Here is a 27,579-nt window from a genome sequence, read left to right as displayed (position 1 = left end):
AGAAATGGCACTGAGGGACATAGGAGCTGTGGGGGAGCCCCCACTCTCTTGCTCTCTGGACGTGCCTTTCCAGAGTCATTGATATATCCCAATTGGCATGATATATCCCAATTTAGTTTTTTCTAGGGCCAGTGGCAAGACCAGCCTAACAACCTGCTTCTGGGCCTCTATGCAACACCCAGGCATACACGTGACTACACACTTGGGCACACTTCTTGTGCACACAGTCACAAATGTGCACATATGTGTACAAGTGCATACACACATATGTACAGGACAGGCCAGTTGCAGTTTCAACATGCACCTCTCAAGCGCCTTGTTCCTCCAGAGAAAATCAGTGAATTTCTAGGGGTTTTGCCACCCACTGCTGCATACCACCACCACCCCTACAGAACCATCCTGGCTGCTGAGCCTTTGGGAGGCACACTTTGGCTCCTGGGCACAATGGACACCAGGAACAGACTGTCCAAGGTGCGAACCCCAACCAAGTTATTCCCAACTCACCTTAACCCCACAGGCAAGGTGACTCAGCCTCAGCTGGCAGATTTTCTCTACCAAAAAGCATATGTGGGGTCGCCAGAGCCGGGCCTCATCAGCACTGGCCAAAATGCTAAGGCCTAAGTCCAAAATTTTGCTCCCTAGGATGGGCAGAGTCTGCTTCTGGCCCAGATCAAGAAAGCAGGAGGGACCACCAGGGGGCGCCCCAGTCAAGCCCATGCTCATTTCTCTTGGCAAAGGCCAGCAGCGACTGTGGGATGTCACAGACGACCTGCTTCATCTGATGCTATTTGTGTGCATGGTGCCTTATTCCCCGGAACCTTAATTCAGGGTTCCGTTTTGAGGTGCTTTGCTCCTCCCTGCTCACTGAAGGTACCCACCCTATGGGTCCCTGCCTGCTCCAGCCCAGCCGAGGTCAGAGGCTGAGGAGGTCCAGGACAGGAACCGGACTGGCAGGACTGAGGAGGGGCCCACCTCCCTCCCCTCCTTCCCATAGTGGAGTGGAGACATCCTCTCTTTCCTTGAGGAAGCAAAGGAGCCTTGATGGAGTTCCTCCTGGGAGCAAGATGAGGACGGAGAGCAGGGGACGGAGGACTGAGTACAGAGCGGTGTTGTGAGCGGAATGCTCAAGTTGAAGCATCAAGTCTCAGTGCAGAACAGAAACTCGAGCTCAGTCTCATTCACATGCACATGCAGAGTGAGCGAATGAATGAGCGTCTGCGACAGGGACCCCCAAAGTTAGCCATTGGCACCCCCTGAACCACGATCCAGGCAGGACATGCAGAATGAGCCCAACTGACTCACGTGTAGGACTCAAAATCTCCATTGCTTATGGCTTCAATCAGCTGCTCTGTCACTTTTATAATTTCCTGTTTCCGCACTGTAAGGCAGGAAGGGACACAGAAATAATAATGATGATGATAGTAATGAAACACCAGCTACAGTTTCCTGAGTCCCCATGTGCCAGGCAGACCCTGTGCTGGGACCTGAGGCCTTATACAGATCATCTCATTTATCCTTGCTTGTTCCTGCAGGGTAGATAGCATTCTCCCCATTTCAAAGAAGTAGAAACTGAGGCCCAGAAGGGTGAAGAGAGGTGAACGTTCTCTCAACTACATAGGGCAGAGGTGTCTCAGCTGGAAGCCTTTGCCACCAAGAAGCACGGTGGACATTCCATAGACCTGGTTTGAACCCAGGTCTTGACTCCAAAATATGCTTCCCTTCTACCTTGGCCATGCAAATCATGGCCAAATCTGAAGCCATCAAGGACAGCCTCAAGGCTTACCCATCCCTTGTGACTGAATGAGATTTTGGCTCAATCCCCCAGGATTCAGGAATTGAGCTGTGGAGAACTTTCTAGCATTCATGGATCCCAGTCGCTCTCTCCCCTCTTTGCCACGGAAACACCATGAGCGGCTGACCTTTCTAGTGGAGAGTTAGATGCCAGTTTTCTTATCAGATGTGTGATGTTCTGAGCCTCAGCTTCCCATTCTGTAAAATGGAGGACATTATCACCCTTCATTCATTCAGAGCCAAACACATAATGGAAACCAGCTGGGCTTTGGTCCCAGGCAGATCTTAATTGAACTCCAGCCCAGGTCCTTACAAACTGTGCAGCTGTGTGCCACAAGATGGTTTGCTGGTCTGCCAAGTGGAGATGAGAGTGTCCTCTTCCCAGGGTTCTAATGTGTTATGTGGGTGGGGTGATGTGATGAACAGGCAGCACTTGTTCAAAAGCCTGACACATAGTAGGTGCATGTTGTCAGCACTGCCATTTTCTGCAAGACCCTGTCCCCCCCCCAGGCCAAGGGGCTGCCTCCTCTGCTCCTCATAAACACCCTGGGAGGCAGGCAAGGCTGGCATGTCCCCATGTCACATATGAGGTGACAAGCCTCAGTGATGAAGGAGTTTGAAGCCAGGCATCCTGGTTCCCAGTACAGCCTGGCAAAAGCCTCCCTCAAATTCCCAGAGACAGGCCCCGCCTCCCTCCTCCCCCAGGTTTGCCATGCCTGGCCACTTGTTGGCCACTGGAGCAGTCCCAGGTGAGGTAGGTGAGCACATTGCCTGGAGAGCAGGCTCAGGCCTGGCCTCAGCATGCTTAGTCTGGAAGCTGGCAGGAATACCAAGCCTGGCAGAGGTCCTGGCCTGCCCCTTGTCCCAGCTGACCATGCCCAGAGCTCACCTGAGGCCTAGAGGGATGGGATATAGAACCATCGTTCCTCCAGGCTGGGGAAACTGTGACTCGCCCAAGACATGGAAGACAGCAGGTGCCAAGCCTGACTTGCAGTCCCAAGTGCCCCAACCTACTCACTATCCCGACGCTCCACTTCACTACTGCTTGGCCCACATGCTTTCCTGTCTCTCAATTCAATATGAGCTCGAGGGGGTTGGGCTGTGGCTTCCCTGGAGCCTAGAATAGGCCTCGCCCCCTCAGCCCCTTAATATTGAATGAATGAATGAACACACCCACCCAGCCTTGAGCCATGCGCTTAACCTACAGAGTCTCAGAGCCTCACTGCAAAGCTTCCCTCCCATATCACAGTGGTGCAAACCAAAGGGGAGAGAAGCTAAATGGCTGCCTTTGGTAGAGCTGGGACCCCAATAAGAGCTGGTAGCTGCAAAGCACAGTATCTCCCCCACACCTGAGCCCAGAGCTCCCCTGGGCCTGTGGTGGGTGCTAGACAGATAGAGCGATTATGGTTTAATGTCCACCACACAAATAATTCTTTTTCTCCTGGCTCCAGTTAGCATCAACTGGCTGGAAATGGGCCCATCTTGAGACCATGTGCATGACCTGGTCACATGGGTTCTCCCCATTGCTTTGGGACCGTGCTTGGGTTGGGCAGAGGTAGTACTTGGTGCAGAGCAAATAAATGAACCAGTGGATGGCTCCTAACTAGAGTCTGCAGCTACCTTTGCCTGGTTCCCTGGAATAGCACAAGTCTCCTGACTGCCTGCGTCCCTTAGTGCTCCAGACCCTGGCATCCTGGTCAGCTCGGCCTACCTTCATGAAAGCAAGAGATGAAGATGGGAAAAACCAGCCCTGCCAGGAAGCACCTCAGTTCAGCCACTCCCACACGGAGCCAGAGGTGACAACACAGAGCAGACCAATGGGTTCCCAATGGAACATGGGACCCATGCCACCACACTTGCCTTCTCCCCATGAACTTGGAGACCCCTCCAGCTTGTCATCCCGTGAGCCTCCACATATCGTCCTACCTCTTATGGGCTGCTTGTCACTGCCATCACAGGGAGTCCAGCAAAGTGGTCCAGGGCATGGATTCTGGAGCCAGACTCTGGCTAGGGTTCTCTTCTGGTTCTGCCACTTAATAGCAGCATGTCCTTCAGTAAGGGCTGCCCTGTGCCTCAGTTTCCTCACATGCATAATGGTACCTACCTTGAAGAGTTGTCTGGAGGACTGAGTTAAGAGATAGCTAACACAGAGATAGCTAACCCTAAGAGCCAGCTGCTGTTCCAAGACCCTAACCTCGAGCCACTCCTGTAAACAAGGATGCATTGGGTTGAGCATCTCAGACAGCAAATGGCACCCCATCACAGACAGCTGTGTTTCTTGTCATGTGGGAATCTCAGAAGCAGAGCCTTGCGTCTCTACCCAGGGCAGGGAGGCTTCCCAGCGGCCTGACAGGACAGCTCAGTCTTGGTTCATCCTTGTGGGCTTGTGACTTGCAATGTGTACACTCCTTCTTCTTCTACATTGACACCAGTGTCCCTGGAAGCCCCTAGGTAGAGTTCTGGTCTTCTTTCTTCCTTCTGGAGTGAGCACCTTCCCACCCAGAGCCTGTCTGAGTCTCCTGCCACCCAGTTTTCTCTTCTCTGAATACAGAGCCTTCAGAATATGGTTCCCAGGTCCTGCCTCAAGCTGGCCAAGCACTCCTCAAGGCTCCTTGCGCTGTCTGGAGGCTCTCTGAGGGTAGCACACAGTCTCAGGTGTGGCCCAGATAGTGCAGGATATCAGCTCTCTATCCCCTCCCAAGTTCTGGACCCTTTACTCCATGAGCGCAGCCTGTGACAGTGCTCAAGGCTGTGTCTCCTGCCACTTGGCACACCATTTTGCCAACAGTCGAAGCCCAGTGGGTAAGAGCTTCCCCGGCTTTCTTCTCTAGGACAGAAGATCTAGAGTCTTTGTGCTTCTTCCACAGGAAATCCACTCTTGTTTTGAGCTTTCTGTGCCCGCAGAAATCCCATTGCTGTGCAAGGAATTCATCCAGCAGATGCTTGGTAGTGACATCTGGCATTTCTCCTCTGCCAGGTACTCACCCAGATGATCCAATCTGGGAGTGCTTCCCTACAGATGGGAAGGCCAAGGCCCCAGAGAAGGTAGGGTGCTCTCTTAAGATTACACAGCATGCTGAGGCTGTGTGATGGGACCAGCATTCCTAACTAGTAGTTCCCAGAATGTCCCTGCCCAGAACGTCCTTGCCCAGTTCTTCAGATTGGAGAGAAAATTAATTTTGCATGGAGCTGATCAGGAGGAGGTAGGGAAATGGGGAGGAAGGCTGAGAGAACCTAGTGCAGTTCAGAAAGCGAGAGACCTGTGCATGAAGCCAGAGGGCTCTGAAATATTCATGTCCCTTCCTTTCCTCGGGAGAACTTGCTCCCTGGAGGATGACATTTCTAATTAACTTTAATGTTAGTTCGGAGTCCACCCCACCAGCTGCTATTCTCACTTAGTAAGAGGGCTTAACAAGTTAACACCAGAAAAGAGTTCTCTGGGAACTTTCTCTGAGCTGGGGAGGCTGGGGGAGGCAGGAGGCCTCTTCCCTGCTCCCACATGAGGAGCAGGTCCTGGCTGGGCCAGAAGCTCTTCCAACAGACATGGCCTCCCCGGCTCTTCTACATGTGGGGAAACTGAGACAGGAGACAGGGTCCCCGTTCTGCAGTAAATGATACATGCATGCCCTTCCTCCTCTCTAGGGTTCACACTCCTGAGAAGAGAAGCGGAGGTGAACTAAAATTCAAGACAAAGTGCCCTCTCCTGATCCCTGTAAGAGGAGGATGATAGCAAACATGGGGCTTCAGGAATGTCACCGGAAGCTGTTATGTCAGGTAGAAAACGTCTCTGATGGTCCCATTTTACACAATTATGCATATGCAGTTTGCATTCTATTCTAAATGCTTCTCTGTATAATGTATAGTTTCTTAATATAATCTTTGATTAAGATTAATAATCTAAGAAAATGTCATGTGACTTCCTGCCAATCATGAACTTGGTTTGGAAAAAAAAAAGAAAGAAATTAAGATTGTTTTTAAAAAAACACTTACCACATACTAAATGTTGTGAATATACTTTTATTTTTATTTATTATTACTAATTTTCTTACTAAGGATTGAACCCAGGGGCACGTTACTGCTGAGTTACATGCCCAGCCCTTTTTATTTTTTATTTTGAGGTAGAGTCTCTCTAAGTTGCTATGGGTGGCCTTGAACTTGCAATCCTCTTGCCTCAGCCTCCGGAGTCGCTGAGATCACAGGAGTGCATTACCACACCTGGCTGGTAGATGTATTTTATATGCAGTTTCTCATTTCATCTGCATAGTGATTTCTGGGGTTGGTACTATTATCATCACCTCTTTGGTATTAAGGAAACTGGGTCTCAGAGTAGTTGAATATGTTATCCAAAGTCATCCAGCAAATGGATTCTAGCAGGGAAGTACAGAGCCAGGCCACCTCCACCATCCCTGTTTGCCCTGAGGCCAGAATTATAAGGCCACAAGCGGTTGCCTCAGAATCCCAGAGCCTATCTCTCACCATTGGGAAAGAGAGAATATCTTAGAAGCCCCATGATTTGGTCTACTACAGACTTACACAATCAGAATCCACAGGGGGAGAGCTACAGGGGATGTGGTTAGAAGTTTGTACCTGGGGGGGACCCTGCACACTGACTTGACCCTAGTGGGCAATCCTTTAAGAGAAGGCATCCGTAAAGCTGTTCCTGGTGCTGCCATAGAAGACTGATTTGCTAGCACCAGGCTGTGATCCCCCAAGTTGGAAATGACCAGAAAGAGACACCCACAGGCTGGGCCCATCTTCTAGGCTCCTGGCAGAAGTCAGGAACCGTCATGGTGTGTGGCATGTCAAAGCTGCCCAAAAGCCTGAATCACATTTGTGCAAAAAGCATGCCATGATAAAATTCTCTTTCCCCGACATTGTCTTCTTTTCAAAGCAAAATATCAAAACTCCTGGAAAATGTCTCAACAGATACAGCTGAGTTCCCTCTCTATGGATGGCCTTTCTGTGTATTTTCATAGACTCCCCAGGTGTCTCTGGCACCTGCTGGAATAGACAAACCTCTGAACCCGATGGACTCTCTGTCATGGGAAATGAGGAGGGCTAGGTACCCAGTGCAGGCGGAGCAGCAGGACATTGTTAACACATCAGGGACTTGGTGTACCCTGGGCAGAAACTAGCTCAGGGTTTCTGTTTCTTCCTCCAGCCTCCCAGAATGCTTGCTACCTACCCTGTGACCAGACCTGGTTCAACTCCCAATCCTGCTGGTCAATTGGTTTGGGGGCCAGTTTACCCAGGCTCTGTCCTTTCCTCATATGGAGAACAGATTCCACTACAGGGAACTACCTTGTAGGGTTGTTGTGAAGCCCCAGCATGTTAGACCAGAAAAAGGCCCCGGAGCAGGCACGGGACTTAGCAAGTATTCATAAATCACAGCCATGAGTGCTATTCTTGCCATTTCCTCCTTTACCACCTGATTGCAGGTAATCCGCACCCCCCTAACTCATTTGAGAATTTTTGTGGACTGTTAGCCTTTAGCTACCATAACCTTTGCATTTATGGTTGGTCTTGGGCACGGTTTTCCATGCTCCAGCAGACTGAATATTCTAGATTTTTCCTCCTCCTTTCTTTACTATTATTACTTCGTGCTTTAAATATCAACTCACTTTAAAAAAGAAACTCTCAGAAACACTTATTTCAGAAGCAAAATTTATACCACTAGTACACATTCATGACTTGAATTTGTGATTAATTTTTTTTCTCTAATATGTATTAAAGTAAAATCTATGAACTAAAATAAGAAAAGACCATCCGTGCCCTTCCGGTAACCTGGTACCCCACATGGGGACGTCGTGCCCCAAGGTGTGTCGGTTGTCAGGAGCCGGGGCAAGGCTCCACCCAGGCACAGGAAACAGGCTGGCATGGGCCTTTCTGGGGTAAAGCGGTCTGCCCAGAAAGCACCAGGGAGTCTGGGGGCCAGATGCCAGAGGCAAGACCATCCCCTACCTTTGGTGTCTTCATCTTCAATGGTGGTGTTGGTGCTCTCTGAAGATTCCTGCCAAAGAGAATGAGGGAGGTGGTGAGGCCTGTCTGGTGAGCGGCACAGGTGTGGCCAGCCAGGGGCTGCCCCAGCTGCCTGCCAATGTGGACCGCGTCTGAAGTCCCAAACGGCTCCGCCATCCAGATGCTGCCTGAAACCCTGCCAGACTTCCTGGCCTGAGGAGGGAGGGCCCCACTCTGCAGGTGGCTGGGTGGGGCCCCGATGAAGGGGTACTGCAAGGAGATCCCTGGCCTGTCTGGAAGGGCTGGAGGGGGATTCCTGGGTCCTTTCTGCTCAAGGGGGCAAAGAGGGGGTTGCAGAGGAGCAGAGAGACACCATGGCGGCCACAGAATGGGGAAGGAATACACACACTGGCAGGAGAGGAAGACAGATAGAGGGAGGCCCAGTGTGAGAGAGGGTGGGCTTTTCAGAGGGGAGAAAAACCACACAACTGAGTGAGACAGCCATGGATCCAGAAAAAGAGGGACGTGGGCCACCTGCAGCCCTAGACAGAGGCAGGGCTGGTGGCCCCTCTGCCCGAGCAGACTTACAAGCTCCAGGGGACCTCCATGGCACCTATTACTTTGGCCAAACACAGCCCCACCCTGGCCGCAACCGGCACAAACCAAGCCCTGAGATGAGTTCTAGAGCAGAGGGGTGGGCAGAAGCCAGAAGCCAAGGGCTGGACATGGGGTTGTGCTCAAATCCACCTTCACATCCGAGAAGGTCTCAGGTCTGCTGTCAGCCTGCTGGCCTGGGCTGTGGAGTTGGAGGTGTCAACAGAAACACGCAAACAATACACACACACACACACCACACACACACACACACACACACACACAACACACAAGGCCCACATACCAAGCACGCCCTGAGCACCCTCTCCCCGCCCCGGGTTCCAGTGCAGCCTGCAGGAGGGAGGCAGGAGCAAGGGAGGAAGGGTCGAGGCCCAGCATTTACCGGCGTGGAGGAGACGGCAGACACTCACCATTAACTGAACGCTGGAACTGGACTTTCTTTTCTGGAAAAACAAGGAGAAGAGATGGGACAGGAAAAGACACAGCGTGAAAACGGCACGGAGCAGAGAAACGACAAGGGATGTTTGGAAGGAGGATGGGCCTCAGGGTCATCCTCTGTGGTCCTTTGCTGGCCTGGCATTGGGAAAAGCAATCAGGGCGACCAGCACAGCTGGCCTAGCGGGGCCAGCCCTCTCAGGCTGAAATCCTGGGTCCTCATGTACAGCTACCTGGGTCCACCAAGATAACAACCAAGCTCAAGGCCAAGCCTCCCTTGGACCAGGGCTGCCTACTACACCTCACTCTGATGGAGAAAGCTACTCCTGACTTTGGCTGCCAATTGCCCAAGGCCTTCAGAGCCCAGTGCTCTTGAAGGACAAAAGGGAGATGAGGCTGAGTGCCTTCCCCGAGGCTCCCACGTCTCTGCTAAGAGAACCCCACTCCCAGCTGAGTTTCATTATCACTCAGGAAATGTGCAGTGTGGGGATCAAACCCAGGGCCTTGCACATGCTAGACAAGCACTCTACCACTGAGCTGCCTCCCAGCCCCAGGAAACTCATCAAAAATGTACAGAATGAGGTCCCCTTTGAGGAGTTTGATAACTAGATCTGGGGCGGGAACTGGACATCTCCATTTCCAGAAATATCCCCAGGGGACACGAGAGATATTAGGGCCAGGCAAGGGGGCCAGTCCCCTAAATAGCCTCGAACACTTACAGCTTCCCAGCTACTATCCCATTTGGCTCCTTTACGGTGATGGAGAAACTGAGACACAGCCAGATGTGAGGCTGAGTCTAGAGCTGGAGTCCTGTGGCCTTGCCTGTTGGCCTGTCCTTGCACTTGGTAGCATCCCCTGTACTGGCTGCGGTGCCAAGGGAAGCGGGTATGCAAATACGGATCCCCTTCTCCTTCCTTTGGCTCTCAGAGCCTGGAGTCTTGGGCTCACACTTACAGAAAGTGCAGGTCAAGAATAGCATTTGTATTGGCAGGTGAGACACTAAGGCCCGGAAAGGGGTAGTGACCTGATCAGGTTCTTTCAGCAAGCCACTGGCACATCTGAGACCTGAGTGCAGGGCTCTGTCCTTTGCCCGGGGTTCTAGGTTTCCACAACCTGACTCCCCTTCAAAGGCTCATCCTGTCCTACATGTTCTTATGCCTGAAAGGCCAGGAGGCCCCTCATCCTGTTGCCCTGTGAGAAACTTGAGGTGCCACCACCGTCAGCCTTCACCATGGAGATGGGGTTTCTGATATTTCTTGAAGGTCTCAGGTCTAATCTTGGGCTTTCTAATTCCATAATCCAGCAACCTTCTGAGTGCCAGGATCTATCCTGTGCCCTCCAACCAGGGCCTCCACAGTTTAGCAGGGATGCTCACCAGGCATCTCTGTGATCATGTCCCCAGCTGGGCAGGACAGTGTGGCTTATAGCCAACCACCTGCATCAGCCGCTCTTCTGTCCTGCTCGCCTTGCCTCTCCTCTCCTGTCCTCTCCTCTCTTTTTCTCCTAGTGTTGGCCTCCCGCCCTGGCTGGAGCCAAGCCAGGCTCAGTGTGTGGGGAAGGGGACAGGCCCACACAGCTCAGCTGTCAGCAGAAACCTGAGGAGCCTTTCGGGGGCCAGGAGGTTTCAGGCGGTACACGAGTAGGTAACACAGAGCAAAGACTGCATCAGATTCGGACGCACAGTGACAGGATGGGACATGGGGAGAGAGGTCACGACGGCACGGATGGGACACCAACAGGGGCAGTGAGTGGGGTGAGGGGTAGGAGCAGTGGGCCCCTCCTGGTAGAAGCTGAGGCCGATGGGTGTCAGGGCAGGCACTGCTTCTTGGAGAAGGACTCAATTTCCCTAAATCACCAAATAACGATGCCACCAACAACCCATATCGACCGGCGCTTTAGAGTGTGATTGGAAAGGGCTTTCACTGAACGCAGAGTCACCTGTCTTAGAACCACATGTAAAGGGAGGTTCTAAGCTCAGCAAGGGGTTGGAAACCAAATGTGATTGACATCAGCCTTGAAAAGCCCTGAAAGACCCGCAAAGTGCAGTCATCTCTGAGCCCCAGCGGAGGTGGCCTCCCTCCAGCGCTGGAACCAATCACTGTTTTTCCTGTGAAGCCCCAGATGAAATGGCAGCAGGTCTCTAAGGACCGGGCTTCAGGAAGAGCATGGATGTCCCCCTTTGGCTGGACACGTGAGGGTCATGGTGTGTCTCCACCAGGCCCCTCCGGGGTGACTTTCTCACCAACCCTTGCAAGCAACCACAATGCTCCCCTTGTACAGATGACAGACCCAGGACCATGATCCTCAGAGGGAGGGAGCAGTGAGACCCAGACTCACCGTGGCTTCTTGGCTTGAAGAAAACATGGCTAGACTCTTTCCCCCAACCCCACTACCCTCCCTTCTCTGGGAGCGACTTGGCAGGCCTCCTGAGTTACTCGCATCTCCCAGAAGGACTTCCTCCCTCCTCCATCCAAGCTCCCAGATGGAGCTACATAAAGAGATGGTTTGTCCATGGATGGCTTTTGGGTTTCACCCACACCCAGGCCACCCTGAGGAGGAAGCAGTGGCACTGTTCAGCTGAGCCCACTGGAAAGCTCTGTGACGACCAGCAAACCTCTCCTGCCCACTGCCCTCTGCCAGCCTTGGCCTCCTGGCCTTGCTAGAGAGAAGCAGAACTTAGAGCTTCTTTCTTGGGCCTCCAACCAGCCCAAGGGAGGCCCCTTCTGACCCTATACCCAGGGCTCCTCATCAGCCTCTGTCAGGGTCACATTCAAGAGCAGCAGACCCAGCGGCCTTTCTCTTTCTACAGCCTCCTCTTCCATTGGCCTGGGCCACAGCACACTAGCATTTGTGGCCTCTGCAGCCGTATACCGAAAACTGCGGCCAGGAAGATGGCCTTCCCCAGGGCCCAATACCCCCCAGCTCAGCATCTACCCACTGGGCAGAGAGACCCCTCCAGCTGCTCCCAGCCTGTGGCAGATCCATGCTGCACAAAAGCTCCAAAGGCAGGCTAGCCCAGACCTCACACCAGAGGCCACACAGGGGTTTGGACAGGTGCACATTAACTTGATACACTGCGTTGGCTTTTAATCTGTGGTTTCCAAATATTTTCTTGAACAAACTTTGCTTTCAAGGGAAATTTCACACAAAAGTCTAACATAAAAAATAGAAAAAAGAATCCTGACCGGCATCTCGTGGGCACGTGCCGTATCCCACACTAGCACAGTGCTAAGCTCTCAACGCACATTATCCCAGCTAATCCTCGTGAGTTCCCTAGGAGGTGGGAATCCTTTCAGCCTCATCACATGAAAGAGGAAACTCAGGCTCAGGAAGTTTAAATAAGCAGCCAAGGTCTAGCTGCTGGTGAACCCACCCTGATCTCTTAAGCACCCTGGCAACTGTGACTAGAAGCTGTCCTGGTGGAAGGGAGTGTGGGGATCTTGTGAATGGGGCTTCCCCCTTCCTAATGCTAGCCAGTCCATCTGCTGCCAGAAGGGTCTCCCCAGAACCTGTGGGCTCCAAAGAGTTCAATGTGAAAACCACTGACTTTGACTAATAACCAACTAGCTAGGTACAGTCAAGCATCACAGGGACACATTCTGAGAAATGCATCCTGAGGTGATTTTGTCATTATGTGAACATCAGTGGTTTAGATGGCATAGCTACTACGCACCTAGATTACACCACAGGGCCTAGGGCTCATGGGCTGCAAACCTGTGCAGTGTGGTACTGCACTCAGGGCTGTAGGCAGTTAGAGCACAGTGATGTTTATGTACCCAAACATAGAAAGGGACAGTGAAAATACTAAGCATAGGAATTCCTCAGCTCCATTGTAATCATCTGGGAACATTGTATATGCCGTCTGCCATTGACTGAAATGTCATTATGTGGCACAGGACTGTGTCTCTCAAGCACCCAGGAAGAGAAGGTGGGGGGGCATCTGCTTCTTGTCACTGGCAAGATGTTTCCTTCTTGTCTGTTTTTGGAACTGAAATCTTGGAAATGACCACCAAATCTATACCCCAGCCATCGTCCCTAGGGGTAACTCAAGTGGGAGGAGGCAAGGGGCAGAGAGGAGACTTGATCCTGGCCTTGGACATCTAGCCAGACCCACCCCCCATGCAATCTCTGGCAGACCAAAGCCAGTGGGTGGCCAGAGACTGAAATGAAGCCATGAAGCCACCAGCACACCTGGGTGACAGTGTTCTTAGAGCATCTCACCTTCTAGTGTCCTGGGCCCCTAGCCAGGTGGGGCACTGAGCTCAGAAGGAAGCAAGATCTCAAGAAAGGAGAACCCACAAGGTGATAGGGTGGCAGGGGAGGAGAGAGCTGAGAGAGCAAGGGGACAGGCCCCAGAAAGCAAAGGGAAAAGAGAGAAGAGATGGGAAGGAGGGGCCAGCAGGGTGTGGAGGGAAATAGCTCGGGCATTGGGGTGGGGACAGGGGACAGGCCTGGTGGGCAAAGGAGGGGATTCTTGGCACTGGAGCAGCAGGCCTTAGCAGGGAAGGGGCACCTCTAGATCCCACAAGCTAGAGGAATGGCTGCGTTCCCCACGGGTTTTCTGGGTTGGACTAGCATGTGCAACAGGTAGGGGCCAACCCAGTCTACCCACACTGGGGCAGGAGGAGGAGGTCATCCCTCATACCGTTTCTGTCCCTCCCTCCACCCCCTTGCTCACAGTTCTTCAGCCCTGGAGAACCCCCAGAAACCTGATCTTTCTCTTTCCTGTGCTCATTCCAACCTCAGGCTACCTATCTCTCCCTCCCTCCGCCATCTCCCCCTCCCCCAGCTGCCCTCCCCACAAGCACGGAGAGAGGATGATGCCGCAGCCCAGCTCGCTGGGTCTGGGGACAGCCTGGCTACAGACATAACCTGTGTCCGCCCAGAGCACATCGGCAACGCCCTGGTCTTGCCCCAGGCCTCAAAACCCATCCCTGTAGGCAGAAACGGCCAGAGACAGGCCCTGCCAGGCCCCCGGGGGCTCACCTTCACACCATCGTTCTTCTTGTTCCCTCCACTCTTCCCTCCTGTGGAGGAGAAAAAGTAGAGGGTTAGCAACACCAAGCAGGGCACCAGGGCCCAGAGGGTGAGGAAGAGCAGCATCCACAAGCAGCCGGAGAGCAGCCAGGGGGGCGACGGTGCTGGAACGGAGCCGGCCCAGCAACCGGGAAGAGACTTCCTCCTCCTCCTCCTCTTCCTCCTCCTCCTCCTCCTCCTCCTCCTCTTCTTCCTCCTCCTCCTCCTCTTCCTCCTCCTCCTCCTCTTCCTCCTCCTCCTCCTCTTCCTCCTCCTCCTCCTCCTCCTCCTTCTCCTCCTCCTCCTCCCTCTTCAGCAGCCCAGGCCCTGCCAGGGGCCCACTGGGTGGGCCTGGGCTCCTCTGTTCTCAGTGATCTCAAGTGTAACCCTCTGGCTTCATGGGTCCAGGGAGGCGTCCAACGTGCTCCGGGACTGTGGGGTGGCTGTTTCAGCCTGGGGATTCCCTCTGGATCCCGGTCACCACTGTGCTGTTGGTGGCCAACCAGGAGGCCTGCTGCCTGGCCTGGGGGCTGGACGCTCCCCTCCCTCCCCGCCGCCCTCTCTAATTTTAGCCCCATGCGGCTGCAGAGGTCATGTGTCAGCCTGCCTACTCACTCAGGACAGCTGCAGGCTGCATTTTGCCAGTGACAAGAAGCAGATGCCCCCCACCGGGGCCCACCCCTGCCAGAGCAGCCCTTCCCTGGTTTTCCCTTCAGGCAGTATAGGCCTCCCCAGCGTCAGAGTCTGGGTCCCCACACAGAGGCTGGCCACCGGTGTCAGGTGGTAGCAGAGGAACGGTGCTGGGCCTTTCCCCTCCCCCTCTTTCACTTCCTCACTGGAGCCCTGGGAGTGGGCATCAGCCAGGAAATGGCATAAACACCCAGCCCTGCCCCACCTGGCATCCGGCTGCTTCGGACCTTAAGCAAGTGCCCTAAATGAGACCGTGATCTGTGAAGTACTGCACTCAGCCTGCGTGTAGCTGGTGTTCCATAAACAGCAGCCGCGATAAACCCTTCTTCAGGCAGTCTCAGGACCGTGAGCTAGGCAGGGGTGGTGGTGGTATAGGGCCTCCATGCCCCAGGGGCTCTAAGGCACAAGGCTCATGGCTGGCCCAGCCTTCTAGTCCCCCCACATTGCCACTTACGGTCCCTGCAAGCTGTCAACCAGTCACCCACTTGCAGATCAAGGGATAACGACGGGGCACCTCTGGGTGTCTGAAAGGAATGGTTGGTTGCCTGTCATCCGTAGACTTTTGTGAGTTGGACCAGGAGGGTCCAACAAGCATGGGAGGGTGCTTGTCCCACATGCATCAAGGAGGATGACCCCTCTCAGCTCCAGCCCACTGTGACAGACAAGGCCAGACTGATTTTCAAGAGATCACAGAAATTTGAGTTTTTCTATGAAATCTACTTACTTTTGACCTGCTCCATTTCCAACCTGACTGATTCACCCCTCCTCAGTCAACCTGGCGGTCCCCTACTCCTAGTCACCATATGGATGCCAAACTTAGTAAGGACACCCAATATACAGACCACACTACAACCCAGAACTCTGGGGCTACAGAGATCCTCCTGCTTCAGCCTCCTGAGTAACTGGGACTACAGGTACATGCCACTGTGTCTGACCAATCTCCTGACTTTTAAGAGCTAGAAACCCATTCCAGAATAATTTCTTAAACATCCTTGATTCCATGAAGCACATCTAGATACTGGAACTAATCTACAGGCCACCATTTTCTGGGCTCTGGAAGAGAGTTCTCCAGGGTGCTTCAGGTGTTAAAAAAAGACTCTGACTAGGTAGCTCATCTTTCAATATAAGGAACTACAGGTTCCTTGTCTGGGGAAAGGGTAGGAAGGCAGCTCAGTGTGGGGGAAAGCCCAAGTCTGAGGTTCTGGAATGCTCCCAGCTGTGGGCCTTGCTCATCCCAGCTGGTCATGGGCAGGTGGACCCTCTGAGGGAAGCCAGGCCTGCACCCTGCTCAGAACTCACCCCTGGCTACAGTGTGGGCACGCATCCATGGCAGCTGTCTGTGCTGGCCCCAGCCCAGTCTGAGGGCCCCTCAGGTGAGCTTTGCCATATCTGCCATCTATATCTGCTCTGCTGCCCCGTCAGCGCCCAGGGCTCCCCAGAGACAGACCTCTGGCAGCACTGGCCTGGAGTTGGTCCACATACCAAGAGGAGCTATTTGCTAAGCCCTGACAATAATCCCTTCCCCTTCTCTCTTTGGGGCCACATGCCCAGGTAATTGGGCACTCCCTGCCTTAAGCAGCCCGGCTTTGGACAGGAGCCAGGGAAACTGGCCCTGGTCTCCCTGGTGACCCAGCCTGGTCAAGGGTACTTGCTCTGGGCTGCTCATATCTATGAGGCAGGCTCTGCCTCTCTCTAACTTTTGACCTGATGTCAGAGCTCACCCCTTAAACTCTGCTTCCTCATCAGAAAAAGGAGGATGGCAACAGCCCCCCACTTCCCTGTCATGAAGGCTATCTGAGCAGAAGTGTGGGGACTGGAGAGCACAGGGCTCCTGCAATAGCTGGGCAGTACTGTTGCACCCTGGTCCTGGCTCCATCCCTCCTAGGCCGGAACCCTCTACATTCCAGGAGGTTCCCCTCTAAGGATCCCAGTGCACTGTGAGGCAGGAGAGCGAGATTCACATCTAACCAGGCCTGGAGTTGCTCACCTTTGACCTTTCTCCTTTCCTTTTGGGGTTCAGATTTGTGGCAGTGAGCTAAATCCCAGTCCAGAAACATTCTGCAGCCCCCACTCTGAAGACACCCAAATATCCAACAAGACCATGCTCGCAGCAGACCAGTGCAGGGCATACTGGTGACTCAGGCCCTACCACCTACCAGAGAAGTTCCTGGTGGCCAGCATTGTGGTCAGAATGGCTCCCTGCAACAGATAAGAGTGGGGACAGGAGAAGGAGGCCGGAGGTAAGGGGAGGAGGGGAGACAGAGAAATGGGAGGGGTGTGGGGAAGGACAAGCAGATGGTCTCTTCAGGGACAGATCCAAAGCCTCTGCCCCTGTGCCCCCTTCTGTCCCCCACCCCCACCCTGCAGCCCAGAGCCCTTCCCCCACCCTCCCTGGAGAAGTCGGCTTTGGCTGGCACAGCTCTTGGGACAGGGCCATCCCAGGCGCAGATATTAATAGGACCCATGGCCTGGCCAAAGCTGATGGACTTGAGGACACCTACTGGCAGGGACTCCTAAAGGCCACTCCTAAAGTTTCCTGCCTGGGCAATGACAGGAGACCTTGCATCCCTCCTCTGGGCTGAGACTATCTTGCTCCAGGACTAGTTCATTGCTGTGTGGCCGAGGATCTCCTTGTGGAGAAGCCCTCGCTATCGGCAAAGGGCTGGGGGATCACTCCCTGCTCCTCCTGCTGTCTGATTCAAACCTGACTCAGACGCTTTCTGAATCTGAAAATCTCTGACGTTAAGCATCCCCATTTCCATTTTGAGACTTCCTCTATGACACAGCTCACTGTGCAGTGAACAGGACCCGGTTCTCCTGGATCATGCTGGCCACAGTCATCCTCCCTCAGTGCTGTGGCCTCTCACCCCACAGTGGTCTCCTGCCCAGTCATCTCTTGTCCCAAAGTTCTCTCCAGACACTCACAACCCCCTCTGGTCCTCCAGGAGGTCGTGCCCCCCCCCTGCCAGCAAGGGCCTTTCGGTGTCCGGAGCACCTTCCCTTTCTGACTCGACACTGTGCTAATCCAATCCTTGCTTATCCTTAGGGTCTCAGCTGACTCCAGGAAGGCCTCCTGGGACCCTTTCCAGAACCTTCCAGACTTGGGAATGCCATTGACCCACTATGTCCTCCCACAGCCCCGGCACAGCACTCACCATGGCCCCGCAATGTCCTGGTCACTTGTCTGTCCTCTCCACCAGACCACGAGCTCAATCAGGGTGAGGATGGGGTCTAATTCACTGCTCACTCCCCAAATCCCAGCCTGCTGTCTAGCATGCAGTAGGTGTTCCATAAATGCTTGTGGAATCAATGAAGGAAAGAACTAGTGAGCCTGGGGGGTATGGAAGGTAAGGACCTGTTACCTTCAGTTTCCTCCTGGCATTGAACTTCTTCAGGCAGTCCACGGTCTCCTGTCTGTGCATGCAGGAGGCCACAGTGGACCGGTGCTGGAGGAAGAGAAAGAGAGGTCAGATCTGTAGTGAGATGTGCTGGAAGACAGCCTAGGTCCGCAGCAGGGCATCTTAACAAGGTGTGGTGGCTTCTTGGGAAAATAATTCTTTGTTCTAGGGATGGTGCAGAGTGCTTAGGATGTTGGCATCAGATGGTCAATGCCAGTGACACTCCTGGTCATGCGCCAACACAGGACATCCCTGAATTCCATATTGTCCCCGAGCATCACAGTAGGGTCAGTCTCTCTGATTAAGCCCCATCAGCCCCAGCCAGGAGCAGGGCCAGGATACCACAGGGGCCTGGACCTTGCAGTCTAGAGGGACTCTGGGGAGGGTCCCTGCTGTGGGAAGCTCACCGAGATCCAGGGGTGCTTGAGGGCCTCGGCAGCTGTGATGCGTTTGGATGGGTTGATGGTCAGCATCTTATTGATCAGATCCTTGGCTTCTGGGGTGACGGTGTCCCATTCTGGTGATGGGAACTGGAAGGGGCAGAGAGGCCAGGTTTGCCCAGCCTGCCCCAGGCCACCCCTGCGATCCCCCAGCCCCTGACTGGCAGGGGAGCAGGCAGGGGTGCTAATGCCATCCACTCAGCCCCCACGGCCAGGAGTCGGGACTCCTCGGGACCAGGGGAGGGTCGGACCCTTGGGAACCAGGACAGATGAAAGCATGGTCACAGGGAAAGGAGACCTCCCTCTGTCATCCTGAGGCTGTGCCCTCTCTAGAGAAGGGCAGACAGTGGTCATGGTCCAGACAGAAGAATCAGAAGACCTGGGTCCAGGTCCTGCCTCTGTCTCCCCCAGACCTGGGCCTGTCATGAGCCATCTCTGGGGATGCCGAGGTGTGACCATCACAGGACTCATGGCACAGGGCTTGATGGACACCAGCCTTAGAGAAAAGCAGTATGGTTCAGTAGCTGGAAGCATGGATGGATGCGAGGGCCAGAGGCTTCCTTCCCTATCTGTAAAGTGAGCATGGTATTCGTGTCTATGTCGTAGCCTGGTGTGAAGATCTCATGTCTCCAAGTGCATAAAACAATCAGATGAGTGCTACGGACATGTGAGCTACTATGATTATTTGTACATGTAAGAAAAAGAGAGAAAAAATGAAAAAAATACAGCTCAGGGCTGCCCCCTCCCTTCTGCCCTCTAGGGCCCTGCAGGACAGATCTCGTCACTTGGAGCTCCTAATCATAAGGCACCTCCTGAGCTGCCTGGCCCTGCCCATCTTCAGGCTCCCCTGGGCTTCATCCCTTGCCCCAGCTCTAGAAAGTGGCCGGGAACCTAGGGGGACTGGAAAGGTGGGAGGAAGATGTCCTTCCTCAGATCTCTGCGCTTCACTAGAAGGGGACCACAGGATGACAGGGGCAGGGTGGCTGGAGAGAGGAGCAACACTCACATCATAGGCACCGGCTTTGATCTGCTGGTACAGGCGGTGCTGGTCCTCATCCCAGAATGGGGGGTATCCAACCAGCAGGATGTACAGGATGACCCCTGGGGAGAAGACCAGGAGAACCTTCAGCCCCCTGCCCTGCGGGGAGGAGAGATGAAGGCAGGGTGATGGAAAGGAGTGAGGGGACCCAGGGCCTGGGTGGCCCAGGGGAGGAGCAGGCCTTTGGATGGACTCACCGCAGGCCCACAGGTCCACAGGCTTCCCGTATGGGTCCTTCCGCAGCACTTCTGGGGAGAGGTATCCAGGTGTCCCTGCAAACCCTGCTCCCCAGACACACAGACAGGCAGACAGACACACAGAGATTGGCATGTGAGTAATCTGGAGCCAGATCCTGCTGGGAGAGGGGATGAGGGTCATCTAGAGCTGGAACAAACAGCCTCTGGCCCCCAGAGCTTAGGGTTACACCGTGCAACCCTGGTGGGCTCTGTAAGCCAGCAAAGTCCCTAGGCCAGGGTAGACAGGCACCTAGCACACCGGCCACCACTCCCCATGGCAAAGTCTGTAATCAATCACAGAGCTCCTTCCGGCAGGGTCCTGATCAGGGTCATAAATTTCCCAGAACTGTCTACGGCCATACAACCCTGAATGTGCCCAATCTCGTCTGATAAATTTCCCAGAACAGCCCTCCCACCCCCTCTACCAACCAACTATTGGTAGCCTTCAGCTCTTGCCATACCAGTTCTGCACCGAGAGCTAACATCCCTATCCCCCACTCCCCACTGCCTTGTCAGAGATGGTCATGAGAGGCAAGAGGCCTGTCCCTAACTCCAGCTTTGCTCCTAATTTCCTCATCTAGTTTCTTTACTTTAGAGCCTCAGGGATTAGGGATTAGGGATTCCTGTTTTAAATACCCAGTGTTTGGGGGAAGATCAAGTCAAATAAAAGACACACAAAATATTTTAGCAAGTAATCATAGAACAGTTACCAGTTACTGGGTGTGCGTGCTGAACTTGGGCAGGGCACTTTACAAGCCTAGTCTTAGTTAATCCTCACACAGACCTTGAGGAACATACTATGATTATCCCCATTTTACAGTTGAGAAAACAAAGTCTCAGAGAGGTGAAATGACTCTGCTAAAGCCTCACACTTCATAAGTTGCAGGGTCGGGACTTGAACCCAGAGCTCTGGTCCTTGACCACTGATCATTATTGTCCACTAAAAAGTATAACCAGATTTTGAATTATACCGAAATCCCAGAGAGTGCTGGGCCATCTGAGCTTAAGTCCTAACTCCAGCCCTCTTAAGCTCTTGACCTTTTCCGAGTTTCCTAGTCAGTCTCCTCATCTGCAGCATCCAGGCTGAGGTTGCCCACAGAAGCCCCTGCTGACAGTGACCATATGGCTCACCTGAAGAAGCCATGTTATGGTTTTCGTGATGGCCCTGTTCCTGCACCTGGCCCCAGGGAGACAGGGTGGGCACCACCCACTGACTGGCTAGAGGTTGGGTGGGGTGGACTGTGCAGCATGGACCCTGGCTGGCCCCCACCACCCCTGCCACTCCCGCCCCACTCACCAAACCATGCCTGCTGCTCCCCCTCCACCTCTATGGCCAGGCCAAAGTCAGCCAGCTTCACGGCAGCGCCCTTGAGCTTGGAGGCCAGCAACAGGTTCTCCGGCTTCCCAGGACCAGGAAGAAAAGGGGGAGGAGAGGGCGAGAGACAGCAGGTTCAGAAGCGTACCTTGGGGACCGGGCTCATAGGAAGAGCTGCCACACAGCCCAGGGGCCCGGCCCCAGGACCAGAGAGGGAGCTATTCCCTGGCAATTTCTCCATCTTCTACACCTTCCTCCACCAGCCACCACCAAGTCTGGAGCTGGGTTGAGGGGAGGTTGGGCACAGGGTGGGGGTACTAAGGCCACCACCACAACAAGAAAGAGGCAGCAGGGTTTATGGGTCCTGCTGTGTACCAGCCACTATGTTCCAAGTGCATCCTCTCACCCACCATCCCAACAACCCCTTGGGTCAGATGCCATTATTTCTGCTTTCCACTGTGACCTTACATCCTTTGAAACAGTTCTGCCACCTTCCACCTCAGGGCCTTTGCACTTCCTGTTTCCCCTGCCTGATTTGCTCTGCCTTCCAGCTCACCTTCACGATACTCCTTCAAAGAAACTCCCCCACCCATGATTACTCCATGGAAAGAAGGAGTCATCAGGTGTCATCTGTGTTGTCTCTTATTACCTACATATTTATCATATGTATAAAGTTAAGGAAACCGAGGCTCAGAGAGGTTAAGCAAGATCACACAGCTGGAAGGGGTGGAGTCAGATTCAAGACAAAGATTGACTCCATCTTAATCACTATAGGTTGAGAGATGATGGAGCTTGGCCCCAGGACCACAGCTGACCTGGGGGGAGGCCCCACATCTGTCCTCTGGGTCACTGAGGCTGCCACCTTCCACTGGCTCAGACCCTCAGAATTTCTCCACTTCCTGCTGGTCCCCCTCCACCTTGGGATTCAGGACAAAGAGAGACTAAGATTCCCTCCATTCTTGGGTCATCCTGGCTTCAGGTCCCAGGATTGCCACTTCTATGCTGTGGAACTTCACCAGATAATTTCATTTCTCTGAGTTTAGTTTTTTTCTTCAGGGAAATGGAGACAAGGCCTCCCTGATGGGGTGGTGTCTGGATTAACCCAGACAGTTCACGGAAAGCACCTTGCTGAGGCGAACTGTCAGGCTTGAGCTTGGCTGCTTGGGGAGGAGCCAAGAGACTCCTGGAGAAAATTGGCTCCCACTCTTCCTCTGACCCTTTCTGCAGCAGGGCTTCGAGGGGTCCCACCTCCAACCTTTCCCCGTCAAAGCCAGCTTGGACCCACACAAATACAGCTCCCCCTGTCTGGCTCCTGAAGACTGCCTTTGTCCTCTAGGGACTGTACTTTCGATGTGCCCTGGGTCTCAGTGGCCGTCCTGCCCTGATTTGATGAATGTGCCTCTAATTAGTGCATCCAGAGTGGCCTAAATTTGGGCAGCCTCTCCTCCTTCCTTCCTCCACCCGGGCAGGGGCCGGAGCTATAATGGGAACAGGCCTTCGGGGAGAGCTGCCCTGCCTCTGGCCAGAGACCCTCTTGGATCAAACCTCAATGACCTTGCCCAGGGCACAGGTCAGAAGCCTTGGATTGCCAAAGACAGTTAGAGGTGGGCAAGGGTGCTTATCAGAGCAGTGTCCCCAAGAGGGGCCTGGAACAAATGGAGCACCCAGGAGGTACCCAGGGTAAGGAGGGCCTGGAACTCACATATGGGTAGGAAAGCGGAGTCCACCCCGCCAATACTTCAGGGTTACCAGAAAGCTGATCTGGTCTCTCTAGAGTGGAAGGCTTGATATCTGTGTGGTTCCAAACTGGGGTTCAGGACAGAGTCCCACAACAGGAAAGAGCAAGGGACAGCTAGGGGCAACCCCATGGGAAGTAAGTTCATTGTCACTGAAGGCCAAATAAGCAGAGGCTCCATGGATACACAAAAGGGTCACCCTAGAAGGGGCTGGCTGCTGCAGAAAAGTACGGGCTGTCTGAAGTGGCCTTTGGGTACTGGACTCTGAGGTTATAGGGCCTGCGGTTGGAAGGCCTGGGCTCCGTGCTCCTTGCTCAGGCACAACTGAAATCCATGCCCTTGGACTCTTTCAACCTTAACGTCCTATTTTGCAAAACCAGGATGCTCCCAGCCCCTGATGCCATGAAGCCCAGCAGAGGAGGTCTACCATGTCCAAGAAAAGAGGGCAAGGCTGAATGGCCAGGACAGTCATAGGCTGTGTCGTCCTGCCCATCTCTTTAGGTGGAAAGAGAGGTACTCCGAGGTCCCCAAGTCCTATTTTTCTCCTTCCCGTTTGCCTGAGACCCTAACAAGAGTCTGGGTCAGGGAGCTCTCTCAGCCAACATCCCGCCAAGGAGGAGTAAGCAGGCAGAGGGGAGACAATCAGGACCAAGCAGCTCCAGCAACTGTAGCCTGGTTGGGATCTGGACCTTTCCAGGACTCTGCCTCGCCCTGCACCCCGGACGGCCCCGGCGGTCTAACTGCACTGGGGCTGGGAGTCAGGAGACCTGGGGCCCAAACCCAGCCGCTCTGCCTTCCTGAGCTCAGCTTCCTCCGCAGACAGTGGGGGGATATTCCCTCCCGCCCAACAGGAAAATAAAAGGGGTTCCAGTTGCACCCCGCTCCGATGGGAGCGGGGAAGGGCAGAGGGGCCCTGGGCTGGGCGGACTCCGGTTGGCCACACCCATCGCGGGCGCTCACCTTCAGGTCCCGGTGCACCACCCCCATCTGGTGGCAGTGCAGCACGGCCTCCAGGATCTGCTGGATACAGTGACTGGGGAGAGAGAGAGAAGGGTCAGCCCAGGGACAGGCCTCCGCGCCAAGCGGGCAGCGGGCAGGACTGCCCTGCGCTTACCTGGCATCAGCCTCACTGTAATACTCCCGGGCCACGATGTCTTCAAACAGCTCCCCGCCAGTGACCCTGGGGGACAGGCACGCAGTCACCCTCCCACAGAAGCCCCAGGCGCCACCCTGCCTAGAGGAGTCCCCCAGAAGCTAGGGACGGGGCCCAGGGACCTCAGAACCTCAGCCCAAAAGAGAGGGACCTGAGGCCCCTGGGCGCCACCACGGACACACCCTCCCTTCCCCTGGCCCCTCCCCCGCCCCTCAGACCCCGCCCCGGGCAGGGTCCTGGCTGGTGGCGGAGGGCACCCAGAACACTGCAGGGTCACCGCTGGAGGAGCCCAACCACTGTTTGGTTGAGTTCTTTCCATGTCCTTGCCCCCAACGGACATGATCCCCGCCAACAGATGAGACCAGAGTCACTGCTGATTCCCAGGCCACCCTCCACGGAAGACTGCCATCGCCTGCCTGCTTTGACAAATCAAACCCATCCGAAAGGAAACTTGATATCACCCCTATGAATGGTGAACCAGCATCACTAGCCACGAATAGAAGAGAAACAAAAATAAATATATGGCCCGGAGTGGTGGCGCAGCCTGTAACCCCAGTGACTGGGGAGGCTAAGGCAGGACGATTGTGAGGTCAAAGCTAGCCTCAGCAAAAGCAAGGCGCTAAGTGAGACCCTATCTCTATATAAAATATAAAATGGGGCTGGGGGCATGGCTCAGTGGCTGAGTGCCCCTGAGTTCAATCCCCGGTACCCAAATAAATAAGTATATGATCACAGTTAAAAGTGTTTGACGGTTTAACTAGGAGGGCTTGGAAGAGCAGACCTACCACATCTGGGGAAAGAGCAGACCTACCACATGTAGACCAGAAGAGGGAATTCTACCCAGCCAGGGAGCGCTGGGGACCCTGACAGAGCACCCCCATACCCATGCCACATCCCAGGTGGGGCCAGACTCACAGGTCGAAGATCAGGTAATGGTGTCCCTCCTCAGAGATGCTGTCGTGGAGCCGGACTGTGGGAGAGGTCAAGGCAGTTGGTTACACCTGGACACACTGCTCCCCACCCCCCACGTCCCCTGCAGCCCATCTTATGGCAGGAGGGACATGAGCCTGAGCTGCCTGCCGAGGAGCTGTCACCTCTTCAGGCCAAATTCCCAGGAATCCAGAGCTCCCAGATTATTCTTGTGCTTCTGAAAGGAAGGGTAGAGGCCTGGGGATGCCTCTGGTTGGGCCAAAACCAACTTCTCACGGGACAGGGCTCTCAACCTTTCCTGTACCACAACCTAAACATGAACATGGCATAGGGGCGGGGACGCTGGCTCTGAAAATCATGCTTCATCCACACAATGGAAAATCACATGGCTGTTAACGTGGCAGTTCTAGATCCCCTGGCTTGGAATCATCTCCAGATTGTATTGTTTGATGGAAAAGCAAAGTGCAAAGCAGTATGTATAGTTCTTTTTAAAAAGAAAGTGTGCAAAAAACACATAACCCAATCAATAAGTGGACCAAGGAACTGAACAGGCACTCCACAGAAGATGAGATACACATGGTCATATGTTCAACATCTCTAGTAATTAGAGCAATGCAAATTAAAACTACACTGAAAACAATGGGATATGTGTGTGTGTGTGTGTGTGTGTAGGTATATTATAAAATGGAATGTTACTCAGCCTTAAAGAACAATAAAATTATGGCATTTGCTGGTAAATGGATAGAACTGGAGAATATCATGCTAAGCAAAATAAACCTATCCCCAAAACTAAAAGCTGAATGTTTTCTCTGATATGTGGATGCTAATTCACAATGGGGGCGGGGGAGTTATGGAAGAATAGAGTTACTATAAATTAGGTAGGGGAGTGAAGGGAGGGGAGGGGTATGGGGTAGGAATGATAGTAGAATGGATCAGACATTATTAGTCTATGTACATATATAAATATACTCCTGGTGTGATTCTACATCATGTACAACCAGAAGAATAAGAAATTATACTCCATTATATATGGTGTATCAAAGTGCATTCTACTGTCATGTGTAATTAACTAGAACAAATTTAAAAATGTTTTTTTAAATACTAGACTGAGATTTCACCTCACTCCAGTCAGAATGGCAGTAACAAAAAAATGTTGGTGGGGATGTGGGGAAAAGGGCACACTCATACATTGCTGGTGGGCCTGCAAATTAGTGCAACCACTATGGAAAGCAGTATGGCGATTCATCAGAAAACTTGGAATGGAACCATCATTTGACCCAGTTATTCCACTCCTGGGTTTATACCCAAAGAACTTAAAATCAGCATACTACAGTGACACGGCCATATCAATGTTTATAGCAGCTCAATTCACAATAGCCAAAGTATGGAACCAACCTAGATGCCCTTCAACAGATGAATGGATAAAGAATATGTGATATATTACTGGAATATTACTCAGCTTTAAAGAAAAATGATATCATGGCATTTGCCGGTAAATAGATAAAACTGGAGAGTATGGTGTTAAGTGAAATAAGCCAATCTCAAAAAAACAAAGGCCAATTGTTCTCTCTAATATGCAGATGCTGACTCACATTATTGGGGAGAGGCTCACCAGATTGGACAGGGGGAGAGGAGTTGGAAGTGAGGGGGGATGGGAATGAGAAAGACAGTAGAATGAATAGGACAGAACTTTCCTATGTTTATATATGAACGCACAACCAGTGTAACTCCACATCATGTACACAAGAATGGGAATTTATACCCAGGTATATAATATGTCAAAATACATTCTACTGTCATGTATAACTAAAAAGAATAAATAAACAAATTGAAGGAAGTGTTTAAGCTTCTATACGACATAAGTTTCTCTGGAAGAATACAGAGAAGTGGGCATGGGGCTGCCTTTGGGGAAGGGAGTTGGGGAGCAGATCATGGGGGAGACTCGCTTTTCACTGTGAATCCTAGTGCCACTGATTTGTGCAGTGTGCCTGTATCTCTGACTCAATACTGAGTCCCCTGAATTGCTGTGGCTTTCATATTTGCACATCAAGTTTAGAAAGTGAACTAGGAGACAGGCTGGATAGAGTCCCAGGTGGGTGTCTGCAGGGGATGGGAACGGGGCACCAGAGATGGAGAACGACCAGGACACCAATTCAAATTAAAATTTTAAGACTTTGGGCTGGGGTTGTGGCTCAATGGCAGAGCGCTTGCCTTGCATATGTGAGGCACTGGTTTGATCCTCAGCACCACATAAAAATAAATAACAAAATTAAAATATTTTTTAAAAATTCAATACTTTTTTTTTGTAGTAATGGGGCTAAAACCCAAGGGCCCTCTACCACTGAGTTATGTCTCCAGTCTTTTTTTATTTTTTAAGACTGGGTCTTGCTAAATCGCTGAAGTTGACCTTGAACTTGCAATCCTCCTGCCTCAGCCTCTCGTGTCACTGGGATTACAGGCATGAGCCACCACACCAGGCTAAAATTTTAAGACATTCTTAAATAAGGATAACTACTAATACATAAGAACCAAAATGTTTTGAATATATTTAAACCAAAAAATAATAATCTCAAGATGTACACAGGATAATCCTGCTTTAATTTACAACATTTTATTATTTTAAAAATCCATACATACAGTCATGTGAAAACCCCTATACACACTCCGGTTCCCGTTTTCCTATACTAATTTTACTACCCTTCTAACTGTTCCTCTATTAATCTGTTTTAATTTTAGTGCATTTAAAAGTAAATGCAGGCTAAACTTTTACAATTCATGTGTGTGTTTAGCTGTGCATTTGATTGATGGAACCCAGCAATCCTACCTC

General features: G+C 52.8%; 1 protein-coding gene across 3 annotated transcripts in view; it reads right to left on the bottom strand.

Moving 5' to 3' along the window:
* The window catches only part of Camk2a (calcium/calmodulin dependent protein kinase II alpha), a 62,460-nt gene that overhangs the window by 8,408 nt on the left and 26,473 nt on the right, over positions 1-27,579 (bottom strand). For 2 of the 3 annotated variants that reach the window (XM_058584223.1, XM_058584222.1), the window contains exons 4-15: positions 24,738-24,792; positions 23,784-23,849; positions 23,630-23,702; positions 20,916-21,018; positions 19,580-19,663; positions 19,350-19,444; positions 18,311-18,433; positions 17,868-17,951; positions 16,662-16,704; positions 13,786-13,826; positions 7,753-7,801; positions 1,303-1,378 (exon numbers count right to left, since the gene is read on the bottom strand). In XM_058584223.1, coding sequence (XP_058440206.1) covers positions 1,303-1,378; positions 7,753-7,801; positions 13,786-13,826; positions 16,662-16,704; positions 17,868-17,951; positions 18,311-18,433; positions 19,350-19,444; positions 19,580-19,663; positions 20,916-21,018; positions 23,630-23,702; positions 23,784-23,849; positions 24,738-24,792 — 892 coding nt within the window. Of the gene's footprint in view, positions 1-1,302; positions 1,379-7,752; positions 7,802-8,774; positions 8,808-13,785; positions 13,827-16,661; positions 16,705-17,867; positions 17,952-18,310; positions 18,434-19,349; positions 19,445-19,579; positions 19,664-20,915; positions 21,019-23,629; positions 23,703-23,783; positions 23,850-24,737; positions 24,793-27,579 lie in introns of all 3 variants that reach the window. The other variant, XM_046460165.2, reaches the window with a different exon arrangement.

Source organism: Marmota monax, unplaced genomic scaffold (assembly GCF_021218885.2).
Source record: "Marmota monax isolate L192 unplaced genomic scaffold, Marmota_monax_Labrador192_F-V1.1 WCK01_AAM20220418_F8-fsc00006, whole genome shotgun sequence".
NCBI classification, from domain to species: Eukaryota; Metazoa; Chordata; class Mammalia; order Rodentia; family Sciuridae; genus Marmota; species Marmota monax.
The sequence above is the reverse complement of the archived record's forward strand: the minus strand, read 5'-3'. Positions and strand labels throughout refer to the sequence as shown.